General features: G+C 42.0%; 1 protein-coding gene across 1 annotated transcript in view; it reads left to right on the forward strand.

The window, feature by feature from the left end:
• The window catches only part of ITPR1 (inositol 1,4,5-trisphosphate receptor type 1), a 174,831-nt gene that overhangs the window by 79,454 nt on the left and 68,487 nt on the right, over window positions 1-26,890 (forward strand). The window contains exons 29-40 of the mRNA XM_069866030.1: window positions 223-360; window positions 1,922-2,047; window positions 2,409-2,609; window positions 4,015-4,266; window positions 4,814-4,939; window positions 5,669-5,797; window positions 9,527-9,647; window positions 10,276-10,460; window positions 11,806-11,954; window positions 12,927-13,038; window positions 16,560-16,586; window positions 26,747-26,782. Of these exons, the coding sequence (XP_069722131.1) occupies window positions 223-360; window positions 1,922-2,047; window positions 2,409-2,609; window positions 4,015-4,266; window positions 4,814-4,939; window positions 5,669-5,797; window positions 9,527-9,647; window positions 10,276-10,460; window positions 11,806-11,954; window positions 12,927-13,038; window positions 16,560-16,586; window positions 26,747-26,782 (1,602 nt within the window). The remainder of the gene's footprint in view (window positions 1-222; window positions 361-1,921; window positions 2,048-2,408; window positions 2,610-4,014; window positions 4,267-4,813; window positions 4,940-5,668; window positions 5,798-9,526; window positions 9,648-10,275; window positions 10,461-11,805; window positions 11,955-12,926; window positions 13,039-16,559; window positions 16,587-26,746; window positions 26,783-26,890) is intronic.

Consider the following 26,890-nt stretch of genomic DNA (forward strand, 5'->3'; position numbering starts at 1 on the left):
GGTTCTTGGTTCTGGCTTAGTCCTTTTGCACCTCTGTTGTTGCAGAAGCAACCAGACCTTAGCCTGGTCTTAGCCTCTCACCCTGAGACCCCAAAACCGGATTTTGCTTCCCAGAGCTTATCTAGTCTACGCAGTTGCATTTTTTACTGGTTTCTGGGAGCCACCTGGCATATTCTGAAAGAAACCTCAGTATTTCAGCTCTAAAGCAGGTCTCTTCTCCAGATCCTGCTGCGGCTCAGCAAGCTCTGTGTTCAGGAAAGCGCCTCAGTCAGGAAGAGCCGTAAGCAACAGCAGCGACTTCTGAGGAACATGGGAGCTCATGCGGTTGTGCTGGAGCTGCTGCAGATCCCTTATGAAAAGGTTGGCTTTCTGTATGGCTATTATGTGGCTTCATATCATGTTGTCAGACTTTTGATACATCCTTTGTTGAATCTTTCTGAACCTCCACCTCTATATTGTATTTCAAGAGGCTCTTTTATATAGCCTCATAGTCTATGTAATATCCCTGCTTTTCAGAAATTATTGGGAGCTTATAAAAGCTTTGCTTTAAGTCTTGGAGTAGACAGTGCTAGGCACTATTTCTTGAATATATTTGTCCATCGTAGCTCAGAGTAAGACCAAGGCTCAACTCTTGCTTTACACGGAAGGTGTGTGCTGCCTTGAAGTTAAGCTGTGTTGGTAGAAGCAAAACTGTTATTATTGCTACCAGGTAGCCCTATGATAGCTATCTTGAGAATACTAACAGAAATGAGGGTGCCTGATCCCTTGTGGGATTTATCAGCAGGTTTTCCCAGTAGTGAGACAGAGCCACACATGCACATTCACTCTTCTTCCCCCAAGCTGCTGAGTCCTAAACTACCCATTAGAAATCAATAACTATCAACTGATTCTGCAGGCAAGACTGCTGTTCATATTTGGCCATTTTGGAGTGCCATGTCATGTCAGCGGTGCAGTTTCAAGCCCCCTTTAACTGGGTTGCTGTACAGTTTGAGGTTGTGCAGCATGGAATTGTGCTGATGGAGCACACCCTGAGATCATTGCGTCGGCTGCCCGTTAGTCACAAGTGACAGGTACTTATCATTGCACAGGTGAGGGACTCTGCTGTCCTCTGTTCCAAACTACAGGTTTCTGGGAACCAGGAATTCTAGACAGTAGTGTTGATTAACGTTAAGCTTATTCTCATGTCTTGCTTCCTATTTTGCTAAAAAATCTGCGGCAAACCCACCCTTTAACACATCTTGTCACTTCCTGTCCATGTGATGATATATTGGGCAGGCAGTGCGGAAGGTGTTTCACCCTTGGAAATATATGAAACTGCTTAAAAATAAAAGCAGACACTAATTTTCCAAACTGCATTTTATCCCATCAGTGGACTGGTAATCCACATTGATCGTCAGAGGAAAGGCACCAATTCCTGAATTGTACTTGGAAGCATGCAAGTAGTATGTGGATTCCAGTAAATATATGTTGGACTTAACTGTTGCAATAATAACTTTCCATCCCTTCTTTGCCATGAACTACCGATCTGTCACTGCTGAAATGCATTTTGGTGGGACATGGCAATTTTCCGGTGTAGGCCCAAGATGATGATGTGTGGTTTGGCCAGTGTACTGGTATGTTCAGAAGTGTAAAAGTGACTGAAGCACGTTGCTGGCAGGCTTGGCCATGGAATATGCAGTCTTGGAGAGTAAACTACTGTAATTTCTATTATGGTCTTCATTTTTGATGATTTTTAAAACAGTGAAGCAGGCCAAACTCATCCCTGATGTCTGTGAGCTGGGTGGAGGTTTGTTTTCCTTTGGAGTGTGAGAGCGACGTGACAGTTCCCTTGCAGAGCTGGAGCTGCAGCTCATCCAGTATTCACCTGAAAGTGAACCTTCAGATTCTTTTTAACCCAATCTTATTTGTCATGCAATCACAGGCTGAAGACACGAGGATGCAGGAGATAATGAAGCTTGCACATGAGTTTCTACAGAACTTTTGTGCTGGGAACCAACAGAACCAGGCATTGCTGCACAAGCACATAAACCTGTTCCTTAACCCAGGGGTAAGAATAACCTCATGTCTTGATTTATTTTTTTCTCTAGCAAGAAAAGGTCGTCCTTGGTGATCCCTCTGGGCCTATTCTGATGCAAGACTAGTTGAAGAGGTCACATTTTGTTTTCATTCTAAAGCCTTGAAAGTTGGCAAGATCTGTTTTGTTAGGACCTTTTCAGTGTAGAAAGTCCAAGAGGCTGAAGTGGTCTGAGAAAATAGGCTTAGATACAACCCTTTGTCTTGAAAGTGTTGCAAATGTTCTTTTCAGTCCTGCACCCTGCAGGAGTGTTGCCTATATCCTGACCTCTTTGTGGGTTTGGTGGTTTGTGTATTTTCTAATTTTTCTTCCTTTCTTTCATCCCCTCCATTAGATTCTGGAAGCCGTAACAATGCAGCACATTTTCATGAACAACTTCCAGCTTTGCAGTGAGATTAATGAACGTGTTGTTCAGCACTTTGTCCATTGTATAGAAACGCATGGCCGAAATGTTCAGTACATAAAGTTCCTGCAGACAATTGTCAAGGCGGAAGGAAAATTCATTAAGAAATGCCAAGATATGGTAATGGCTGAGGTGAGAGCTGCAGAGATTTGCAAGGTCTGATCAGAAGTTTTCACATACCATTTGGTGAACATGACAAATTGATCCTCTCACTTCTGGGACTGCCAAGAAGCTGACAGTTAGCTCTCACAATGCAAAAAGAGCATACAGCTACCAGAAAGCACAGGTTTTTTTGTGACCAAAAGCTTTCTGAGATCTTCTCCCATAGGTATAATGGCTGCTCTGTTACTAATGATGCAGATTACTTTCCAGGCTTCTGTACAGCTGCATGTAGGTGGGCTTATGAAGCAAGGATGCCTTTCTCTAGCAAAACTGGCTAGAAGAGAAATAGCTTAATTTCAATATCACTAAGGGAGAAGAAAAATTTTACCATGAGAGTATCTTAATGGGAATTTCTTACCTTATGAAGACCTACACATTCAGCTGTTTAAGTGCTGAAGGGGGAAAAGTCTGAGGGTCTTCAGGAATTTAGATGTGTAGGTAACTGGTAAACTTGGGTGTCAGGATAGAAAGGAGAGGTAAGAGGGTGAATAAATCCCTCTAAGGTGGGCATTGGGTGTGATCTTTTGACAACGTGTTTGCATGTGTGATGGGATTTTTATTGGCCTCTTCAGCAGGGGGAGCCCAAGGATCAGATTTATCAAGCTCTGGCTTTTGTGGATCAATCTTGCTAAACTGATCAAGTCTTCCATATTTTGTGTTTGTGGGCTTCTCAACACAGGGTTGAGTTTGTGAAATGCTCAGCAATTGGCTTCCACTGGGGCCAGCAGCTGCTGGGAAAAGGGGGTTGCCTTGAGGGGTACCTTCTGCCTTTTATCTAGCTGTTTGCCACAAACCCCGCGGGAGGTCTCTCTTTACTCCTTCTCCTTTCCTTCTGGCCATCCGAGTCTCAAATGTGAAGATGATAAAAACCTTCAGTGTGTAACATAACGTGTTACTCATTAGCCTCAGAAAATTGGTGATATTTGTTCAGAAGGGTGGAATTACTGAGCCCTGCAGTCCTCCCATCCAGCATGCCTCTGGGGTGTTTCTCTGAACAAAATGGTGTGTCTGCAGCTAGCTGTATTAAAAAGTCAGCTGAGCCAATATATGTGAAATAAAAAAGCACAATGGAAAGTCACAAGCTTCTTGGCACAACTTCTGTCTAAGCAGCCAGTTCTACTGACTTTGAAGTTCTTCAGCAGTTCAGAAGTGGTAAATTCTTTAAGAGAAAATGTCATACTCGAGTGCTTTATTCTGTGAAGGGAGCACAAGAGGAATGCCCAGCTGACTTGGTGGGCTGCTCTCCGTTTAAGTGTCTGAAGGATAGCTAATCGGGATTTGCAGTGTAACTGTCAGCCTGCAGATTAGGGGGGGATGCTGTGGAGGGATGCACAGGCTTTGATCAGCTGATAGAATTTTTTTTTGTTCTTGATAGCTGGTGAATGCAGGAGAAGATGTCCTGGTGTTTTACAATGACAGAGCCTCCTTTCAGACTTTGGTGCAAATGATGAGATCAGAGAGGGATCGGATGGATGAAAACAGCCCACTGATGTACCACATCCACTTAGTAGAACTGCTTGCTGTCTGCACAGAAGGCAAGAATGTCTACACAGAAATAAAATGCAACTCCCTTCTTCCTTTGGATGACATTGTTAGGGTAGTAACCCATGAGGATTGCATACCTGAGGTGAGGGCTGTTTGGAGGCACTGGTCTATATATATCTGAAATGTGCTGGCTTTGGGTGAGAGAGTTTTAGTATTGAATCTGGCAAGGGAAAGATGATGGTGCAGGTGGACAGTAAGGTGTGGGCTGGGAAACTGGATATCCTTCCCTGATTCTGCTATCGGAAACCTTAGTCCATCTGGATAGTTAAGTTAAATCATTTTATACTTGTTTCCTTGCCTTTACAATGGGGATATGATGTTGCACTTGCTTGTTTTATAGGGTTCTTGAGGCAGGGAGGTTTATGGATTGCGCTGCTAGCCTCGAACAGAAGGCTGTGCAGAATTGGAAATGATTATTGTGCTGATGCTTTGTCTACAGTAATCCTGGTGTTTCTTATTGGATGATGTCTTGCTATTCATGGCATTAAATTTCACCAGTCCTTAAATAAAAGGAAGAAGTAGAATTACAAATAATTTGTATAGCAGTTTTAATGTGACATTGTATCCATTTATAACATCATTCAGGTGGGGGTTTTTAATGGTAAATTCTTTTTCTTCTCTAATTCTAGGTCAAAATTGCATATATCAATTTCTTGAATCATTGCTATGTGGACACAGAAGTAGAAATGAAAGAGATTTACACCAGTAATCATATGTGGAAGCTATTTGAGAACTTCCTGGTTGACATCTGTCGGGTAATGACTTCTGTATCTAGGAACTGAAGTAAAAAATCTTAAATGAACCTGTTTGGTATAGTACAGTAAGAGTAAGATGTAGCAGTGCATCAAGGCAATAAGTACCCTAAGCACTGTGTTCCTTCAAATTTGTGTGCCACCTTTTGCTTATGCCTGTGGATTTCATTAGTCATATTCCATGGAACACATTAATATTTTCCTTTTAAAAAGGAAAATAAAAAAAGCAACCCAACAACAAACCTCAGAAAAGCCCCACACCCTGCTCTTTTGTCTAATCCCCTTTCTGTTCTGCCACCTGGCTTGCTTATTCTGGCCAGGATAGCGAGCTCCTTCCCGGGCAATAGTCAACGATTTTTGGCAGGTCAGGACAAATTTTTTCCACGCTTGGCATTTGTTTGGCCCTATGGCTTTTTGCCTGGGATTCCAAGTATTTCCCCATATGAAAGCATTACACCTCAGTCCTCCCTAACCTACTACTATCTTTCCTCTAAGGCACTTGTTTTTTTTCCCTCCTTCCTAAACATGCTATATGCCAAGACATTAAAACAGGAATGGTGCTGGGCTTCTGCTTTTGTGTGTGCTGAAAATCCAGAGGTCCAAGTGTCATAAATGTCATCGTGGCAGGGAATTGCTGTGAATAAAATTGCAAAATCAAGGATTCTAGTCTGTAAAGCTTATTAATCTGCCTTGGTTGAGCTGTTTCTGACCTAAGAATGAATTGTCTTTCAGGCTTGTAACAACATCAGCGACAGAAAGCATGCTGACTCCATATTGGAGAAGTATGTTACAGAAATAGTGATGAGTATAGTTACCACCTTCTTCAGTTCCCCATTCTCTGATCAAAGCACTACTTTGCAGGTAGGAAAATGCAGAGACAGAAGAGTGAAAATAAGCTGCAAATGCAATTATGTTCATTCCATTTTGGTTCTGTTTACCAGTTTAAACAAAGCACGCTTGTTTGTAGTGGGGGAGCAGATATGTATTCCTTGTGACCAGGATGCTGCTTTTGCTGTACAAGTGGAAAGATTTATAAATCGAAGTACAAATCTTTTTCTAGAGAGGCTGAAGTGTTGTTGTACTTCATTAGGAGATTCAACTCAGTACAGCCACCAACACCACACAGGTCTTCTGGGGAGAATTTCTGTGTTTCGTTATCTGCTTCTGGGTGAGAAAATCACGCTGCTAGTAGAGATCAGGATTTTTAGTGTGCTTTGTGTTGCAGTTGAATCTAAGGGCTCTCATTTTCCTCTTTTTAGCCTTAGATTAGAGTGCAGTTAAATAAGGTGATACAGATAGGTGCCTAGGACAGCAAACAATCAATTTTGCTCAGTGATAGCTCGGAATGCCTACTGTGTAGTGGGCACAGTAGCAATGTGTTCTCCAGAGCCCCGTGAAGAAGGAAGACAAAGCTTTGGTAGCAGGCTTTCCAGATAGGAAGAGCGTGTTACATTGTGGAAGGTGAGAAGGTGATTGCTTAAAGAGAGAATGTTTTTATAGGGAGATTCTAATTTCCTTTAAAACCAAAAATTTTCCAAAAGCTCTAGTGTTTTTTATGAAGCTGAGTAATTTTTGTCTGTTTAAAAGTTGGGGAAATGTGGAGGAGAAGCTTGGAACATTCATGAGGTGACAGAAGGTAGACATTTCCACTGCAGAACAGCAGTGTCAGGACGTTGCCCTAATATTTTTATTGCAGCACAAAGATAACATCATTCATTTATTCATAAATAACTTTTTGGGAGGAGTGTGGGTGGAATGGTTGAGTGCCCGGAAGGTCTGTCAGAAGTTTGAGTGTGGTAGTTGTTGAAACTTGATGCAACCTCATAGTGCCAAAGCCAGTTGTTCACAGTGCAGACTCTGGCTTTGTAATTGAATGCAACTGGCAGCAGGTTAGAAGGCATCTGGTTCCCAGAAGTGTCCATAAAGGACATCTGATAATATAGCGTGGTCAGTTCCTTGTCACAGAATCGATCCTTTGGCTCATGATGTGCTGTCTGGGTGACTGCAGTGCTCCAGGGAAGCGTATGTAAAATTTCTGTGTAAAGACTTTCTTTCGCTTAATATGAGCAGTGATGTTCTTTTAACCGATTGACTACCCGTATCTCTGGTGTTGACAGTCTGCCCCTGTTGAGTCAGGATACACTTATGACCCACGTCTGGATGACCAGTGGCCAGTCTGATCTATCAGTTGTTTAGCATTCTCATAGGCTTAGACAGTGCTCCTTGTTCAGACATGGAAACTCACGCTAAAAGCAACTGAGCTGCATCTGGGATTGGCTCAAATGCTCTCGAATTGACAAGGTATGGGCATGGTTAGTGTGAGCGCAGGGAGCTGCCACGGCTGTGTTCGGGCTGAGTAACTTTAAAAGGGTTCTGTGTTAACTCGTGCAAGTCTGAGCAGTCCAGCAGTTGATTTGCTTCTCATGTGACTTTGAAATGTCAACTGCTATTGAGGTATCAGCCTCCATGCTAGCTTGTCAAAATGTCATCAAAAAGAAACAGAGAAATTTAGATCAAGTTAGCCTTGTCCCTCCGGGCTCTGCCCTTCTCTCTTCCCTGTCATGCTTTTAATTGTCATCTCTGAGTGTACAGCATTTGAATAAGCTTCCTTACCATCATATTTTAGCAATCTGTTAATTTTATTTGTCAGCAGCTTTTCTTTAGTTTCTCAATCTCTCTCTCTACCTAGCTGGATTAAGTAACTTTTTTTGCCACTCTTATCGACTCAGTTGATAGTTCTGTCTTATCCTAGATTCAATTTTCCTCTACCTCTCTTAAGTTAAAAGCTCCGTTTCTCTCCTTTTTTCTGCCTGTCAACACTCTTGCCCATAATTGAGGACTCTCTGGGTGGGTTTTTTCCTTCCCATCTGAGATGCTGCTGGGCTGTCTGCAGTTGCTGCTACCTGATCTAGTGCCAGTGTCTCAGTAGGCGAGTGACTGTTGCCACTCTCCTTTGTGTTGCCTTTGGATTCAGTCGCTCCCTGTCCTTTCTGCTGCACCTTGTCACAGAATCACAGAATCTCGTTTCTTCCCATGCGAGCCTTTTCTTGTCTCATGCTCTTTCATGTTACGGCTTGTTCAACTTATATTGTACCTCCTTTGAGTCAGGACTAGCCTTGCTTGTTCAAGGAACACCTTGTACGTCTGTCATGCAGTTCAGATAATATAAAATTAGGAGGACGTAAATATGTCACTTCAAAGAACAGCCATCCAAAACTTCTCCTCTTTTAGCAAGTACTGTTCAGCTTGTTTGCCTCCTAACCCTGCTGCTGCCCAAGGCTTTCTTTTGCAAGTGTAGTTGGAAACATATGGAACATGGAGTAAATTTCTTATTTGATTTATTGACCTAATTTAGGCAAATGAAATTTCCTTGAAACTTTTTAAGAGTGAAAAGACTTTAAACACGAACTGAAAGGAGTACGTGGGTGGTTTAAATCCAAAGTGCAGGTATTTTCAGTTCCCTTGGAGAACACTACTGTCTGCCACATTTTTGGTGTTTGGCTTATTTCTAGAAAGAATATTAGATATTTGCCTTTCGGTAATTTTTGGTTCTTGAATTTGTATTCTTCTTTATACATTTATAATGTTCTTATTTGATGAATTGATCTCATAGATTTAATCTACTACTAGATTCATTTTTTTCATCTAACTCCACTTTTTTCTTACAAACAGGCATTATTATTGACCAGAATAATAGAGGTATTTTTTCGTTGGTTTCCCTAGTCTTGTGGGCTTTGCACTGTGGTGTGGTTCACTTAGCTGATGCAAATGGTAGTTAGTAGACAAAGGGACACGGGCTGTTCCGTCTCAGTGTAGGTTTATTTGAAATATTTAAAATACTCTTTTCTCTACAGGTAAAATACATGAATTGTTCTACTAAGCAATTATTGTACAAAACCAAATAGGGGGTTTTGGTCAATATTGTTGGGGTGTTGCAGAGATGAAAGAACAGAGCTCACCTATCTACAGTGGAAGATCACCTTGTGAAATACAGGGCTAAAAACCACACCTTACTTTTGGCTGATCCATAACAGCAGTAGTGTTTACCACTAACTGCTACCTGTGTTCAAAGTAACAAACACAGCTGTTTTCTTCAGTAAATTAGATACCAACTAATAATACTTGAAATGATGAGTTTTCAACTCTGGAGCTGTGCTGTCGTTTAGCCAAGAGCAGCCCCATTTACCTGTGGACTATTGAGTCAGCTACTGGTCAATGCTAAAAGAGGAATTTGTATGCAAGGTTTGCTGATAACTCTGATTAAACATATGAAGATGAGTGCTTATTTCCTTTGCTTAGTCAGGCTTCAATTACTTGAGGCTTTGTGCTTTAGAAGTCCTCTCTTTAATATTTCCCTTCCAGCCTTCATTCCCACCCTTCCCATTCAATTGCTGATTGTGTGGTAGATGTTACGTAACGTCGTGTTGTAGACAGCATAAGTGGATGCAGACCAGTTAGAAATGCTGGTGTGCAGAGTCTCATAGCTGAAGCTGGGAGCCGGTATTACCTCCAGGTGATGCCGATACATCTCAATGATGTTTAAGTTTGATTTTTATTTATTTATTTATTTTCTTTAACATTGTATTCCAGACTCGGCAGCCTGTGTTTGTACAGTTGTTGCAAGGTGTGTTCAGAGTGTACCACTGCAACTGGTTACTGCCAAGCCAAAAGGCGTCAGTGGAAAGCTGCATTCGAGTCCTCTCAGATGTAGGTAAGAAATGGACGTCATCAGAATTAATTGCTGCAGACATGGTCATCCAGTATTTGCTGCTTACATGTCTTACTTCCAAAAAGAAACTGCAGTTTACTTCTCACAGGTGCCACTTGCAGATAACTCAGAGCCAAGGCATCGTACGTTGTTATACTGTCATGGCTGAGCAACAGGCGTTGTCACTGTAACCCAAAGGGCTTTCTCCATTTAACTTCAAAATTCTCTACTGTCCTGTTGATCTGCAGCAAGCAAATAGTTCTGTGCCACTCCTCCCAGTAATTTGCTCCCCTTTAGTAGCCAGAAGAGTGATTTTTATTGAATATGAGGCCAAATTCTGTTGGATAGGTGTAAAGGTGCATTAGCATGAGATGTTGGGACTGTGTGTGCATGGATGGATTTCTCCTCCTACACTTCGAAGACACAGCAAACAGCTCTGAGGTGCCACTGACTTTAAATGCAACGGTACAGAAGTCTGACCCATTACACAGGGACTGAACATTGTGTTGTTTAAAGTGCGCATGAAGAAGATGGTAGAAGGAATCACAAATAGTTTGTCTTGTTTGTTCTTGCATAAGTTTTAATACGTGGGCTGAAGGAGGTGATTATTATGAACTTTTTCTTGTTGCAGCAAAAAGCCGAGCAATTGCAATTCCTGTAGATTTGGACAGCCAGGTCAATAATCTCTTCCTGAAATCTCATAACATTGTACAGAAGACTGCAATGAACTGGCGAATGACTGCAAGGAATGCTGCCCGCAGAGATTCGGTGCTTGCTGCCTCCAGAGATTATCGAAACATAATTGAAAGATTACAGGTGACTACACAGCACCCTTTCCTTCATTGATAAGCATGTACTTGCATGCCTACACAAAAGGAGGAATTTACTGAGTAGAAAGACATTTGGGAATTAGATAGTCAGAATGCTACATGGCAGCCAAGCAAGGTGATGCTGAATATATAATATTGTAATACTGTATATAAAATCAAAAGTAAACCATTGTATCAAGACTGGTAATTGAACACGCACAGCTAATGGATATGGAAGTACTAATCCTATGAAATGTTGATATTTGAAGCTAGTTGTACTTAGTGTTCTTTATCCTTATTCCACCATTAGTAACATTTCTTTGATAAGAAAAGACTATTTCATCACCACAGCCTTCCAAACCTCTCCAATGCTTTGCTCCTTGTACACCAAATCTCTCCATACAACAAAAGATGCCACAACCCTGCCTGGAAACCACTGCAGAGCTTGAAATAAATAGGTGTATCTTTTCTCTGTGAACCAGTTGCAGCCACAATCATTCCCTGAAACAAAGTGTATGCATTACCGTTTGCTAAAAAAGACTATGTAAACATAATGCTTCATGTTAGAATTAGGGATTGATGTGTTATAGGTATATGCTATTCAGATCTGTGGGAAGTTCAGTACGGCCTTTTCTATACCAAATTAAATCCATTATCTTGAATGATGCCTTTATCCTTTGAAGATTCATTCTCTGGCCAGAAGCTCTTTCTAGCCAACAGGTCTAACTAATTTTATGTAAACTTATATCACGTAATGTAAAAACACTGCCCAACCCATTCTTATTGAGATAGCTTTTCCTTCTTTATCTATTCCTGTCTATTTGTCCATTTCAATTTGATTCAACTTTTTCTCTGGCTTCAGAGGTATCTTAATATTTTCTACTTGTTTAAGTAGTAGGATAAATGTGGTTTCATTTTAAGGTAGCTACAGCTTTCCAAACGTGGATGAAAAGAGGCAGAATTTTATTTTTTGCACAATTTTAACAGTAGTACTTCTTTTGTCAGGTCATGGGAGCGTATATAACCTGATCATTATCACAAGGTTTCTGTGGTGCTCTGAATCTACACTTTTTTCTTTCACGTAGATGGTTAAGAACACCTACAAAGATGGAGAGGGCAAGGGAACTAAGTTATGTGAAGGAGCGTTGGAAACCAGGGCTTCCCTTTAGAGGACAATTATTAAATGATAAAACTGAAAGTCTTACCTGACTGAACTGTGAGGTCTTTGATCTAGTTTGTTGAGGCAAGAGAGACCTACCTGTCCTGTCCCTTTTGAAGTTTTAAAATCAATTTACTTATGCATTTGTATGTCGTTCATGTTTGTTTAAAATCTTGGTATGATAATATTCTAGGACATTGTATCAGCTTTAGAGGATCGCCTACGTCCTCTTGTCCAGGCAGAGCTGTCAGTACTGGTAGATGTGCTTCACAGGCCTGAGCTGCTCTTCCCAGAGAACACAGATGCAAGGAGGAAATGTGAAAGCGGAGGTTTCATTTGCAAGTAAGTTGTCCTGAAGTCTGGCTTGTTGGATGGATTTTTGTTACATTTTGCTTTTGTCCCAGTTTTGCCATGCTTTGTGGCATGGTGTCCTCTTGCCTGGCTCTATATAAAGCAGGGCATTTCATGACATGTTAAATGCAATTTGTCCTTGTAGAAGGAGGAGTGGGGAAGTTCTTGGGAATGGGTAAAGACTGCTTGATGCGCTCTTGCAGCTAACGCTTAAAAATGTCTGGTTTGCTGCAGGTTAGGTGTCAAACAGTAGTATAAACACGTAAAAAATTTCTGAGCTAATCCCTTAATTCTAGCATTGCCTTCCACCCTAGTAATGTTTGCAAGGTACCTGATCTTGCAAGCACTTGGTGCTGGCTAAGTATGTCAGAATCAGCTATTATCATGTGCTTCACCCAATGCAGTTGCCTCCCAGATTTGGAAGGCAGAAAAAGGAAGGATTCTTAGGTCATTTAGAGGCCAATTCAAAGCAGAATCCATCTTTCTCAGATCACCTTCTGGATGGGTGGATTATATAGAGTTTATAGAATCTAGGTCCTAGAGCAACAAACAAATGCTGCTTGGGATAGATTTCTAATTGCACTATCCAGGACTATAATATTTTTTAACAAAATACGATGTGGAATAGTTATATTTCTTACTGTTACATGTTTGTTCTGGTGGACCGGCAAGTCCTAAGTCCCACTGCCCCTTCCCTTGATTCCTTTTTGTCTGTAGTCAGAGGGTTTTATCTGGCTGTTGTCCTTCTGGGGCAGGGGATCCAGTTCCCTTCGCAGCTTCACCAAAGCCCATGGTAGCTGATTCAATGTTGTTCTTGAGAGAATGTTCACAAGATAGTTGTATAATGGTACGATAATAAAACTTATTTGCACCTTAAACCAATTAAGTAACACCTGCATATATCTTATCTCATTTTTAGTATATTAGTACTCAAATAACCTGTGATTTATTGGTTATTTTCAGGTTAATAAAGCATACTAAACAGCTGCTAGAGGAGAATGAGGAGAAACTATGTATTAAAGTATTACAGACGCTCAGGGAAATGATGACCAAAGATAGAGGCTATGGAGAAAAGGTAATGTAATTTACAGTTCATCATTCTGTTAAACGCTGTCTTTACTTAGTAATGGAAAATAAAATTCTCACTCTTTCAAGCTGTTTGCTGTATTTGAACGTTTTAGTCCTGGATCATGATCAAAACAGTTTTAGCCAACTAATAACTTCAAATATAATTTGAAAGGTAGGCTTGTTTCTGTTGCTTTTCTACTTTAAACTTTCAAGTTTAAGTCTAATTCCTGCAGTTGCCAGCACTGTAAAAATATATAATTTCCTTATGTTTTTATGAAGGATATAACCTCTTTATCTGCTTTCTGAGTCTAGGTGACTCTTCATCATGAGATGCAACCTTGCAACAAGAGGATATTTTGTAGTTTAATTTTAATTTATATACATCTGAGTCATCATCTTGTTTCGATTTGAGATGGCAACTGTGTACACCCACCCATGTTTGTTTTTCTTTGCCTCTCTTACAACTCCTTTGTCTTGTTGAGAACCTTTTTCTGTAGATACAGACCTATTTTCTATTTGCATCAGAAGAGTGTGTATATGCCTGTATATTTATGCATCTGGACAGTCCTACAGTCAATCTCAAAATCCTAGTCTAATTATCTCATGCATTTTTAAGCTACCTCGGTTATTGCTGTGCCACATGGTAGGTGTACAAAGGAATATACTCCCCCTGCGAACATGCTCATGAGCAACTGAGAATTGCCAGCTGGGACTAGGGGAAGCAGTGGTGTGGAAGGATGCTCACTGTAACTGGGAGTCTATGCCTGAGAGCAGATGGTATCTCACGTCAAATTCTTGCTTGCAGTAGGGTTTGAAGTTGTTGCATAGTGCTAGATTCACAGCACAAAGGCAAAAGACTCAGAGGTAAGACAGTTTCATAATAATAATGATTGTTTATTGCTGTAGCTATAGCGGCAGCCGCAAGGGAGGGAGATACTCTGTAGGCAGATGAACTCTTAACGTTGCTAGGCTGACTGCTAGGCTGACCTTTCTTTGGTTAGTCTAGCTGGAAGTGAGGAGGATACAGGAGCAAAACATATTGCTCTGTTGCTAGTCCAGCAAGAGGCAGACGGTCACACACTAGAGCACGGGGAACTGGAGGAGGGAGAGCAAATGGAGCGAGGAAACGATGTTCGTGTGGGTGAACACGTGCACGTGTAGGGGCTGTTGCCCGAGCACACCCAGCTGAGCACACAGCAGCACCATGAGTGAGCGGGAGACTCCTAGGAAAATACCCTAAGGGTAGGGATGGCCAGTGCTGTGCCCTGTGCCTTGTCAGGGAATGCTCTTCCCATGTGCTGCTACTAATTCGTGGCTGTCAGAGACCCAGCCCACGTCCTGGCCACTGCTGCTGCTTTGCTCTAGACCTGCAGTCTTACCTAGGGTTTTTTTTTTTTTCCCACTTTGCAATAGGAGTATTTTTTAATAAACTCACTGACTGAGGGAATGCCCTTGTCAACCACAAGAAGGAAGCATGTATATACAGGATGAGAAGGGGAGCAGGGTAGGTGGGAAAGGGCAGCAACTGCAGGTTTCTACTCACTTTCAACACATAGTCCTTTTCTGCTGAAGTTGCAGTATCATGTGCTGGGTTGTAACGCATCCTGTGAAGCCCTGTGATGACCTTCTGTCCTCTTCCCAGCCCCATGCCTACAGGCTCATGGTTCCTTTACTGACATCTACGTAACAGTAGAAGTCTGATCTGGAAGGGAACTAGTTGGAGCCTGCAGAAGTTAATCTGCTCCTGCAAGAGGGGGTTGAGCAAGATTATGTTTTTTAGTGAGTATTGAGTTTTGGTCCTTCCATTGCCCAGATCTGGGGATCTGAAAGATTCTATGTAATCATAGGTTTGGTTTTACACTTCATTAGCGTAACAGTGTACATACGTACTCCTGTTAAAAACAGCCAAGAGAAACTGTCCAGGGTCACCTGAAGTCATGTTAGGGTGGATGGTATATACTATACAGCCACAAAACACAAATTAGAGCTCTGAGGTTTTCTTCTTTGAATGCAGTATGCCACTCAGATCTAAGTGGCATTTCATTTACAAGAGTTCCTTAGATTTTTTTGTTAGTTGATTTTACAAACTTGGGTGAACCAGTGTTTCTAGGAGGTACAGTTAAAATAACTTGCACCATTCAGACCCCTAAGAGAACCCCTAAGAGTCTAAAAATCTTCCAAGTGTAGAAAATGCAATAATTTCTGAAACAGCAGATCAGTTACATAATGCAAGATAAGAATATGCTTGCCTGTGAAGTGGATTTCCGAATATGAAAAAGCAGCTGATAACTTACAGATAGACTGCTAGTTGTAGTAGAACAGCTTTTACTATCTGTCTGTGAGAAGTGAAATCGTATTTATTTTCTTTAGTGACTCATATAACTGCATTTAACCACCACTTAAAAGGCAATAGCTTTTGTTTTTAAAATCATCCTGGAGTGTTAAAAAAAAAAGGGAGGAAAATCTCCTTATGCACCCATTCTAAGTAGAGGAGTCCCTACATACATAGAGGTGGCAAAACTTATTCATGTGCCTGGCATATTGATCGTGCAAGCAGCATGTAGTAGGTCAGATAGTCACAGAATTGACAGCAGTCATTTCAAAGTTGTGATCAGCAGCAGAGTGCTAGGGAAGGTTTGGTATGGTGTGTGATTTTGCTGTAATACCATGTGGTGTTCACTGGAACAATCTGCTTTATAAAAAGATCATACACCTCTCACACTTCATCTTCTAGCACAAATATAAAAATACCACACCCTCCTGGCCCACGTGCTTGTCCCTTTTGTAGGTCGGAAATGTAATGGGAATGCAGTGTTGTCTGCTCCCATTAGCACAGGCCTTCATTAAACAGCTGGGATTCCTCTGCAGCATGCAAAAACTGTGGTGAGAGCACAGATGTACAGAAGCTTGTGGGAAGGCTCGAAGTTTTGCATGTTGCTAAAGACTCCTTATCTTGGCACACGCTTAGGCTCTCTCAGTGATGGGTGGCATACTGTGGTATATTTAATAGGCAGAAAACTTCACTACATTGACAGTGTAGGCTAGACCCAAGTTTTTTACTTTGCTGAAACATGTCATTCATACTCCTCTTCCTGGGTGCCTACGAGATGATTAGCCTCGCTTCTGCAGGACTTACAGTTTGAAACTCTGTTTTAGTTCCCAAACTGGAAATCCAGCCTCTGCACTCCTGCTGCTTACAGCTTACGCCGGTGATGACTCTTATGCCCAAGGGTGAAGTTCTTGGATCTCAGTCAGCCAGCCCGCCTGGTTTGTCACTTGGCACAGGAACAAAGCCAGGGCTTATCCTGCCTCTGAAGCTCACTGGTGCAGCACTTCCACCAGTATTGGTTCCCTAACCCACCACGTCCTGGTGCTTGCAAATGTTGCTCATGCCAACTGTAAAAATACTCAATGTTGGATTACAGTATTAAAGTGTTAATGATTTATAAGATCCTAACATGAATTTTATTTGTAATTTCTCTTACTAATGCTTGCTTTCAATTCTTCCCCTTTTTTCTTTTCCGGCAGATTACCATTGAGTTGGATAATGCTGAGGTTTTAATTTTTTTTTATTTTCTACAGTGTTGTTTCTATGGTGTTTGTTTTATGAGTAGCCTTGTGATCTGTCTTGTTGTCTTTTCAGCACCGAGCTTTCTAATTTGTATGCCTGTGTCAGTGAATTAGTTGAGTTTTCAGTCTGCCTTATGTCTGTGCTGGGAATAGTTACCATAACTAATTCCATATGCCATTACTTGGAGTATTACTCCAAATACAATTATAATTTCTGATAGATCCCATAAAGTTTAGGACCAGATCTGAGTGCCTTTGGAGCATCAGCTGCTGCAAGCACCATTAAAATATCAGTATTTAGTACTAGACTGTAACTACTGTGTCATTGGTGAACAGGCTCTTTCAACAAAACCAAACACTGAGGTTTAATGGTGTTAACACAGGTTGGCAGGACCTACCAGAAGCCAACTGGAGAAGACCCTGAATAAGATGTCTCCACGTGCAGGCTAGTGAGAGCCATTACTCTCATCCCAGGGAGTGATGTGGCCAGTTGCAGGTGGCACTGCACAGGGCTGGGTCCTTGTGCAGGAACCGTATTGCTGGCTTTATTGAAAAAGTTGACAGTCACGCTATTCATCCAAGCATCTCGCTGAACTTCCTATTGTTTCTTAGTCAAGGTTTGGTGTATAAAGCCATGTAAAACATTCGGATGTGTTGTGAAAGCGCTGTGGTGCAACCCTATGAAAATTACTGACTTTTGAAGCTCTTTCCGTGTGAAAAGCTTCCTGCCATCAAAAACATGCTCTCAGCTGGCAGTACAACAGCATGGGCTGTATTTATGCTCTATGTAGCTGTTTTACAGGGAGAAACCCCATGTTTGAGAGAGGACTTAGAGTTTAACTGAAATTAAGTTTTCTAAGGACTTTTAAAAGCTGTATGTCTGGTTCAGGCACCAGAGCATCGGGTGGAGGGAGGGAGCTGAGCTATCTGTGCTGCAGCAACTTCCTCATCCAGCTCAAAAAGCCATGTGTGTGGGCACTAAATTTGAGATTCTTTTTGCATAAATGTATAATACTGAGAAAGTGATTGACTGGCACCTTATTTTACTGAAATACCAGCAGAAAAAAAGAAATATTTTCCTCTGTGCTTTGTTCCATGCATTCTCTCCCATGCCAACAAAATTTGGAACAAAATTCAACCACTTACAGCATTACTGCTCTTTATTCAGCAGAGTAGCTAATGTAACAGATGATAAATTGCTGTCTGTGTAAGTGTTTAATTTTGATGCTCAATTCAGCTGGGTGAACTTTGTTCTGAGAACCAAATGATGCGTGGAGGCTTTGCCTGTTGAACTGAACTGGTTGTTGCAAAAGTAGACCAAAAACTGTACACATTGCCTGGAGTTGGGTTGGGTTTGGAGGGTCTTTCCCGTTCGGCAGGGGCTTTAGGTGAGGGAAGGAGCAGAATTCCTTATGAGAGCAAACTATAGTTGTGGTGGGTTTGGTTTGTTTTTAACCTAACCTCTGGTTGGGATGCTCAGGCCGCTGCTGTGCTGCAGGCTGGTGCTGTCGGCTCTCACTCTGGCACGTGCCTGGCTCTCCTCTCCTGGCTGGAGTGTACGGTCCAGCTGGGATCTGAGATACTTCTCCTGAGAAATATTTTATGAGTCTCCCCATCACCAGTTTAATCTTCAACAAAAAGCTGTTTATCAGAAAATCCTCAGCTAGAAGCACGGCTTGGAGTATTCTGTCTTGTGTTTGGTGGTGGTTTGTTTTCTGCTCTTGGTTTGCCCTTTCTCTTAGCATGCACAGCAGATAGCTGGTGGGTAGGATGTATGCACTGAGTGAGGGTCTGATTTTGGTGAGAAGGACAGCATTTTTTTGTCATGAGTCCATTTATTGCCCTGGAGACCTGCGCTGGCATGAGAGAGCTTAGTTGTCTCTCCAAGCTTCGCACCAGACTTCTAGTATTGTGTAGTTTACAGAGGTGCTACGGTGTCTATTCTCTGCTGCAATTATTTAGTCCTTCTTTTTTATAAACCAAGATTTCCCCCCACCTCTTTCCTGGGGATTACACACCAGCATGCTCTGGTTTTTGTAAGTTAACCTGTAGCACGTGAACATTTCCATCAGGCACTAGGCCCTTTAGATTATGTAGCACTGCAGCTTCCCAGAACAGTGTGTGTATATATATATATGATGTTATTTTGGAGAAACTTCAGACAAACTTGAATTGTTTAATTGCAAATTAAGTCATAATATGAAACTTTCCCCTTCAGTTTCTGGCTGTAATGTGCTGTCTTTGCCTGCAATAAATCAGCCAGAGCATGCAAAGCAATTTAGGATTTGGTCTGGAGGCTGCAAAGGAGGAAATTTATTGCTTCTTGTTTGAATGACTGCATGGAGGGAGCAGGTGTGTTTATAACCATCGGCAACGAGCACTGGCTGCTTGCAGAAACTGATTCAGACAGGGCTTGAACCACTGACAAGTTCCAAGGGAAATCCTGGAGTTTCCTTCCCCCCCTTCTTGTCAATCATGAAAACTAAACATTTAGGGGGAAAAAAAAAAGCAGAAATCTCCATTTTTAGTAAAATTATTAACTTTTTTTCTTTTGGACTATGCACACCTTAATTTTTCTGATCAGCTGAAATGCTCCTTATTCCCTCAGGGTAAAATTATTAAAGTAACTGCCTTATGGCATGATTTCATAGTATTTATGTGATGGCATATGTAGGTTGATTTATATATCTTGCTTGCTGTGAAGTAGTTTCAGTGAGTGGTGAGTCAAAATAATAAAAGCTACTAAAAATGCCAGGAGGTCCATGCATTTGTTGCTGAAAGCCATGATAGAAAATTTGTGTTACAGTCCCTTTTAACATTTTTGTGAGTGAAGAAAGTGAGTGCCCTTTTGACTGCGTGAATAATGCTGGAATTCACCTTGATGGTAGGAAATCCCCTGCAGAACAGGAAAGCTGGTGAACCTTCAACCTGGGTGCAAGGTCCACAGCACCCCCTGCAAATGTCTGATGGAGCTCTTGGGGTTGCTGGAGCATTTGCTGTGCTGAAGGAGAGTTGTGGAAAAGAAAGGGACGAGAGGGGTAGTATGGTTTAACACTGTTGGCCTAGTTCACGTGCTGTCTATTGAGAGGTTTGGCTGGAAATCCCTTTTTGCTCAACATGAGGGAACTGTAGTTTTCCATGGAGAAGCAGTATAGTGAGATGTTTTCAATGTATATTTGTATATTATTATAATCTGAGGACTGGGATCTGTTCTGGCAGAAATAGTGTGAAACTCTTCTAGGTGGTTATTTTTGGTTTTGGTTTTTTTTGGTTTTTTGTTTTTTTTTTTTTATCTCTGCAACATCCACTGTTGTGGCAGGATTCCCATAAAAGGTTTTTCTTCTGGGAAAGGAAATTAGGATACATTAAAAATGAGAGTCATCTTGATGTCTTTCCCAAACATTCAGGTTCCTGTAAACTTGTAAAAGTGCACAGACCTTTCAGATAGGGTCTGCAGAAGAGTAGTATTAAAATAAAGAGCGGAAAAGTCATCTTGAAAGATTGATGAAAAAAGTTTTGTTTTGTTAGAAAACCAAACATGTCAGTTACTGAAACCAATTTTGTACCTGATTAGACTCATACTTGCAACACAGTTGCTTTGGGTTTTATCCTGATCTTGGGGAGTTGTGTGCTTAGGGCTTGTCTTTAGGTTTGCAGCAGTTTCTCTGGCTCCATGGGCTTTCCCCAAGCATTGGGCAGCTGTTAGGAGCTGAAAGGGTCTGACTTGAGCTGAGTTGCTAAATAGGGTCATTTTAGCATTGGCTCTATGCAGGTTTCTCAGGTAATAAACAAAGTAGAAACCAACAACTGCTGTAATAGGCTTTGGTGGAGCTGTTGACAGTGCTGGTCTCTTGGAGAAGTGGTTGAGGACCAAGCTAAATTTGCCACAAATACTGTCAAGTGTGGATCTGCACACAACAGTGATAGCTAAACCTCAGTCATAACTGGATACTACAGCTTAATTTACCTCTAATTTAATCTCCAACCTGCTGAGAAGTCCAGGCCTGATACAGAGGCAGGTTTTGTGGTGTTTCACATCTGAAGTTGAGATGGTGAATTCCACCGTGGGTTCCCTGTGATCCAGGACAGCTCAGGTAGCGTGGCTCCCTCCCCACAGATGCATTTCGGTTTGCAACAAGACATTCCCATCCACTCTCCTGGGTACAGATAGGCGTTTGGGGACAGCATGGCCCAGTTTCCACCTGCAGTGCCAGTCTTGGATAGTAAAATACATATATCCTGGAGGAATACATTAAGTTGTTATGGAATAAAAAGGAGAGAAGTGTTGGTGCTGACCTGCAGGTGGCATGCTCAGGATGCTGAAGTGGCTGGGAGATGTCCTACTTTTTTTTTTTTTTTCTTTTTCCCCTCCCTTCCCTCCCAGCCACATTGCAGTGAGCTGCTCTGCTGGGCACCTGCCAACATTCAGGCAGCAGTTACATAAGAACAGCTTTTTTTTCCTGGAATTTAGGCCTGCTGCTGATGTGTGACCTTCAGCGGTAATTGCCAATAAATGTGGTGGAGATGTTTACAGTCACCGCTGGCTGCGTCAGCCCCCGAGACTGCACTGGTAGCTGCTCTCCCTGTGGGGCTACCGATGCTTCCCGTGACCATTGGGAAGCCCCATACTGTCGGATCTGGATTTTATTTTCCAGGATGAAGAGGGGGTGCCCTGCTGCTCTCCCTGTTCCCCACAGGGCTGGTGCGGTCCTGGGCAGGGTCCAGCAATCACTGAAATGCCTGAATCCAGCAAAACTATGAGAACCTGGAATTTCCTATTTAAATATTTAGTATTTTTTAGGATTTGAAGCTAAACGGAATTAAGTAAAACCCCAGGTTTTTTTGGTTGGTGGTTTTTTCTTTTTCTATTTTTATTCAGTGATGACACTTCTTTATACAGCTGATAAAACAGTATCCAGCAAGATACACCTGCAGACCAACTCAGTGAAGTTTTGGGTTTGGTTTTTTTTCACCTTCTCACTTTGGTCTTGAGGTTTCAAGTAGGTGAAAAGGGAACTGAAAATCCTGGTTCAAAGCAGTTGACTCAAAATTACCTTCTTGGTGTTCTTTATCAGTGATAAACTAAAGCTATGACAGCTGAGTGAAGTACAAAATATGTGCTATTTTATACATCTGCTTGTTGGTGTTGGAAAATGTATTAACCTCTTAAGTGCTGGAGGGATGCACTTAAGAATTATTTTCCTTGTAGAGAGATCTTGCTCCACAGTCTCTCTTGTATGTTTTGCACTTAGACAGTGCTTCACTTGTTATGTCTCAAGCAGAGGAAATGCAGGCTCTCATAAATTTTTGTGGGCTGCCTTATATTTTTTTCCTTCAGAAATCCTGCAATCCTTGGACTGTTTGTATTGCATAAACTAGAATTGGTGAGGTCTTTGGAAAAGGTGACTAGGACGTTTATTATAGTTATTTGTAACAACAACAAAAAAGTTATACCATCTTACTGGTTCATGAAAATTGCTAATGTAAAATATGTGGTGAAGGTAGTTCTTACTACATTCAGGTGTTGTAAAAGGCCTCCAGAGTTGAAGATTTACTGAGAAGCAAGTGATTGCACTGCTGTTGAAGGTCAATGGCATATCAGAGACCGAGGTCTCCAGGAAAGCCCCAGCTCAAGTAAAACAGGCTTTCTCAACTGAAAACTCTGGAAAATGAGAGAAGGCACTCCCGTAGGCCAATCTCTGTGACCTTTCAGTGCAGGCACTGACAGCCCTCATGCCAAATTTCCCACCTCATCGTCTGGCAGCGTGTACAGCCTGCAAATTCACTGAGATAAGAGGGAGGAAAGTTTAGTCCTGCCCCTGATATGGATGTGCGCTGCTGCAGCAGGGCAAGGGGCTGTGAGCGTGTGGTTTCATGCTCCATCACACGCTGGTGGGAACCTGGGGCTACCTCTGCCCCTGTCAGGCCCATGTGTCTCCTGTGACGGCTGGGGGAACCGTGCAGTTCAAAGGAGCCTGTGCCAGGACAAGATGCTGCTCCACATCTCCTGCGTTCTCTTATTTTATGTAGATGTGAGATTCTCTGTCACTGAAAATAGACTGCTTGGCAACTTTGACGCAGGTCTGTTACATTGGTGAACTGCGATGTGGGAAGTTTGTCGAAGGAGTTCAGTGCTCTTGGTACCCAGTTATTCCCCCCTGCCCTGAAACTTATCCATAGCAAGTCAGATGCATTTTTAACAAACACCTACATATCATCTGCAGAGGCTAGAAATTTTCTATCCAAATTTTTTTCTTAAGTCTGAAGGTAACAGTATTGGCTTTTCAAAGGAGACTTGGCAAGCAGGTACCCTACGTGGAGTTTTCTTGCATTATTGAAGAGTCATGAGGGATAGGAACGTAACTGTGCTCTGGTCTGTTGTCATGAGTCAGACTAGGTGGTGCTTTTGCTGTGTCTTTCAAGTAAGAGCTCTACTGGATGTATTTCACAGAGAAAAGAAGAGACATTCAGAAAAGGGAGGAAAAAGTAGAAAAGGACTTCCAGGGCTGTATCTAAACAGCCAGTCCCACTTGAGCTGCTGCTCCAGGAGATGGAAATGCAAGAGCTGAGGCATTGGTTTCAGAATAACAATGTCTGAGATCTTCACTGTAGTTCTTTGCATCTGGATATACAACTCAGCTTTCAAAAGCTTAATGCGATCTTTGGCTGACTGACTCTGTAATTGTTTTCCCCTTTTTATTTCCTTATCTATGCCACATCTCTCCCCTCCTCACCCCAATAATTAGATGCCATATGCATGGAGTTGGGTTGGTTCCTGAATTCGCAGATTTTAGAACCAGAATTGACCGTTCAGTAATTTAACCCAAATTCTTGTGCAGCACAGGGCGTCTTGTTTCTCACCATTGTTTCTCTGCTGAGCCAAATCATTTTAGTCTGACTAAGCTTCTTCAAAATTCTCAGTGTTGATCTTGAAGATCTTCTAGGGCAGGTGTCAGTTTACTGCTGCCTTGCACCAGCTAGTCACCTTTGTATCCGATTTAGATACTAACTTTAAAATTACCTAAAGGAGATGTGTGTTAAGTTGGAAGATGGCATCAGCCCTGTGGAAATAAAGCAGCCTGAGGTTTGTCACCTCTCAGTCCTTTAAAATTGGAGGTTACCTGAGGTGGTGGAGGTTTGTGCTTAAACGTGTGCTGGTTTCTCCATAATTTTGTCAGAAGTCCAGAGCTCGAGGCTGAAGAGAAAAGGATCAATTTTTTAAAAGTGTTCATACGTATGTGCTTACACAAAGATGTGGGGGTTTCTGATAAGATTAATTCCCATCCTGTTTTGCTGAAGCCAGTATCTAGAGCAGACCTAGTCTTTGTGAACTGGAATCTCCACCTGCCTTTTTGCATTTCAAGCCTTTTCAGTGCTCAGTATTCTGAATGTTTACTACATAGTTGAGTTTCAAAAAAATACTTAGGAAAGCAGTCCTGGGGCTTTAAACCTGAATCGAAATCTTACTGTGTTTCCTCAAACCATTTCCACTTTTTTAGTCACAGTGCTAGTTGCTTGAACTTTCTGTGAAAGACAGAATTGGACAACTTTCATATTGATTGTAACTTTGAAAGCAAATGAAAAGAAAACTTTTGTACCTTCCTCAGAACCTTAAAGGAAAAGGGACTGAAACCTCTTCCATATCTTGTAAGTCAAGATATGATGAGTTCATGCTTGAGCTGTCACTTGCCTTGGTGGTTTTCAAGGTGGATGTATCCACTGTTGAGTCAGATAAAGACCGTTCTGGGGAACAGGTATAGTCTTTGTTGGGGAAATAGATGGTAGCAGCATTACAGTTACAACAGGTCAAAAAAATTCTCCTGGTTTATTTTCTAACTTTATGGGAATGGAAACTTCAAAGGAAGAGGGGATGTTATGCAACAGGTTGAAAGGAAATTTACTTACTGCTAATACTAACAAAAGACATTGTACTGTTCCTTGCTCCTTACTCTCTACTTCTCACTTCCCAGTACGTTCCAATCTGAGAGCTTGCCACTGTGTCTGTGGTGTTCACCTGGACGCTGTTTGATGTTCTGCAAACTTGCTTCTGTCCCCCATACCATAGAGTTTTCGTTAGATGGAGAGCTGAGGTATACGGAAGCACAAGAAAACCAGCAAAATTACTACTTCAGACTGCTCTCCCACCGTATTTGATCCTTTTTGTAAAGCATAAGCTGATACTTTGCTGTTGCAACGTGCAGGATATATTGCAAAGTGGAGCACAGTAACTATAGCTCAATAATTCTTTGCTGCTTTAACCTATTTTGACTCAGAAAATAACAAATTCAGTACTTGGGGTTTTTTTTCTTACTGAAAGATATCTGAAGGCTGTGCTTATTTGGAATGATCCATTGCGAACTGCCAAGGGCAGTAGCTTTTGCTTTCAGATGAGTTTGCGGGGCTGGTTCTAACATGCTGGTCTATTTATACATGCTGTCTGCACTCGAGTAGGAAGGCATAGAAATTTACTATCTAGAATACATTCGTTTTTCTTCTCCAGTTAAGTTGGAAAGATCAAACTAATTTCATGCTGATTCTTCGTCTGTGCTGGTTTTCAGCCTCAAAATGTAGATGTATGTGTAGGGAATTTGGGGTCATGGTATAAGCCTAGGAATAAGGAAGCTTTCATTGGGAATCTGAAGTCCAGTACGTTATCTTGTGGCAGTCATGCCCACTTGACCTGCCAGCTTCACTCTCCTCAGGAATGAAGGTATAACTTTCCCTCACAGGGGACTAGGCACTATTTCCTTGCTGCTGTTGACTACTCAAGGAAAGAGGATTTTTTTGCTCACCTTTGAAGCAAGTTGCGCAGGTGGTGTCTGCAATAAGAACAATGTGCCCAGACTCCCTGATGACTTGATACAGCATTTCCAGTGTCCAGCCTACAAGCAGCAAGGGTGCCCAAAGCGGGCTGTACAGGAACTGTGTGTGCCTCTGCATAAATGAGGTTCTTCCTGTTAATTTTTAGTCTTCTGGCTTAAATGCTCCCTGCTTCAGTTTGATGAAGAGAGAAATGGTTTGCATGCTTGTGAAGTTTCCAAGAGTGGTGACAATGCAAGGAAATGGTGTACCAAAGGCCGTGTGAATTAGCCAGGAGGAAAGTCCATTAGGAAAAGAATGGAGAACCATATTTCCTGGCCAAGGAGCCCCTGCCCACAGAGCACTGCAGGGGAAGTGCTCACTCCTCTGGCTCCTTCCTGGGAAGCTGAAGTCTCTCCATATTTAGACTTCTGGATCTTGTGGCCTTTCTCTCCCTTTACTGTGAATTTCCTAGGCTACAGCAGGTAGCGGGTAAAGAATACCACATTTTTTTTCCCAGCTGGTGCTTGATTTGTCTGTCTAGTTTGTGTGCCCTCTAGGCAGACACGGACAATGAGCAGCTGACTTAATTTGGTATTACTGTATCGTCCTTGTCTTATTTCTTAGTGTCTGTTCCTGGGAAGTTAAATCAATTTGCCCACGATTAAGTAGGCAGTTTCATTTGAATGTTTAGGTCTCTGTTGTATGTCTATACTCTACTAGATCAAAGTTGCTTGTCTTCCTCTGTTTCAGTGTGATGATCAGCATTTTAAATTTGAAAAGCTGTCACAGTTAAGCCTCTTAGTTCATTGCTCATGTTTGGTGCTGTATCATGGATCTTTTATCTTGGGAAAAGTACGTTTATAGATGAGAATCCACTGAAAGATATTTTTTTTTAAACTAACACTGTAAGGCTGCTGCCTTTCTGTGACACGCATCCCTGGCTTCCTCGTCCCCCTCCCTGCTGGGGATGGGTGTGCTGCCTTTGCCCTCTGCCTGTTGCAGATCCCAAGTGCGTGGTTTCAGCAGGCTGCCCAAGTGCATTTCTGCACTGCAAGCCTGTGCGCACCTGCAACTGAAGCTTTTTGCTTGTGCCTCTGTGTTCATGCAAAGTAGTTTGGGATGTTCAAAGGATACCTGCTAAATTTTCAAAATGTAGCCCTTTTAGGAGCTGGGTGGGTGGGAGGGTGTAAACAGTCATTACAGCTGTAATTACTTTGTGATGATTCAGCTAAGTCAAGTGCTTTGCTAGCTCCCTTCCCCTAAGTGTTGACCACTAGAGATCTCTGTTGGGATGAAAGATTGTTGAAGAATGACTAATTTTTCTGCATTTTACTTTCAACTAGCTGCCGCAACCTCCAGAAACGGAAAGCCCTGTAGAGGTGTGTCACCCACCTATATTTGTACAACAGGCAAATATTGGTGTTTTGAAGTAGTCCTGGTGGAGTGTCTTGTTGGTAAAAACCCTGTGAAATGTGTGTTCCTGCGTG

Source organism: Phaenicophaeus curvirostris, chromosome 11 (assembly GCF_032191515.1).
Source record: "Phaenicophaeus curvirostris isolate KB17595 chromosome 11, BPBGC_Pcur_1.0, whole genome shotgun sequence".
Lineage (NCBI taxonomy): Eukaryota > Metazoa > Chordata > Aves > Cuculiformes > Cuculidae > Phaenicophaeus > Phaenicophaeus curvirostris.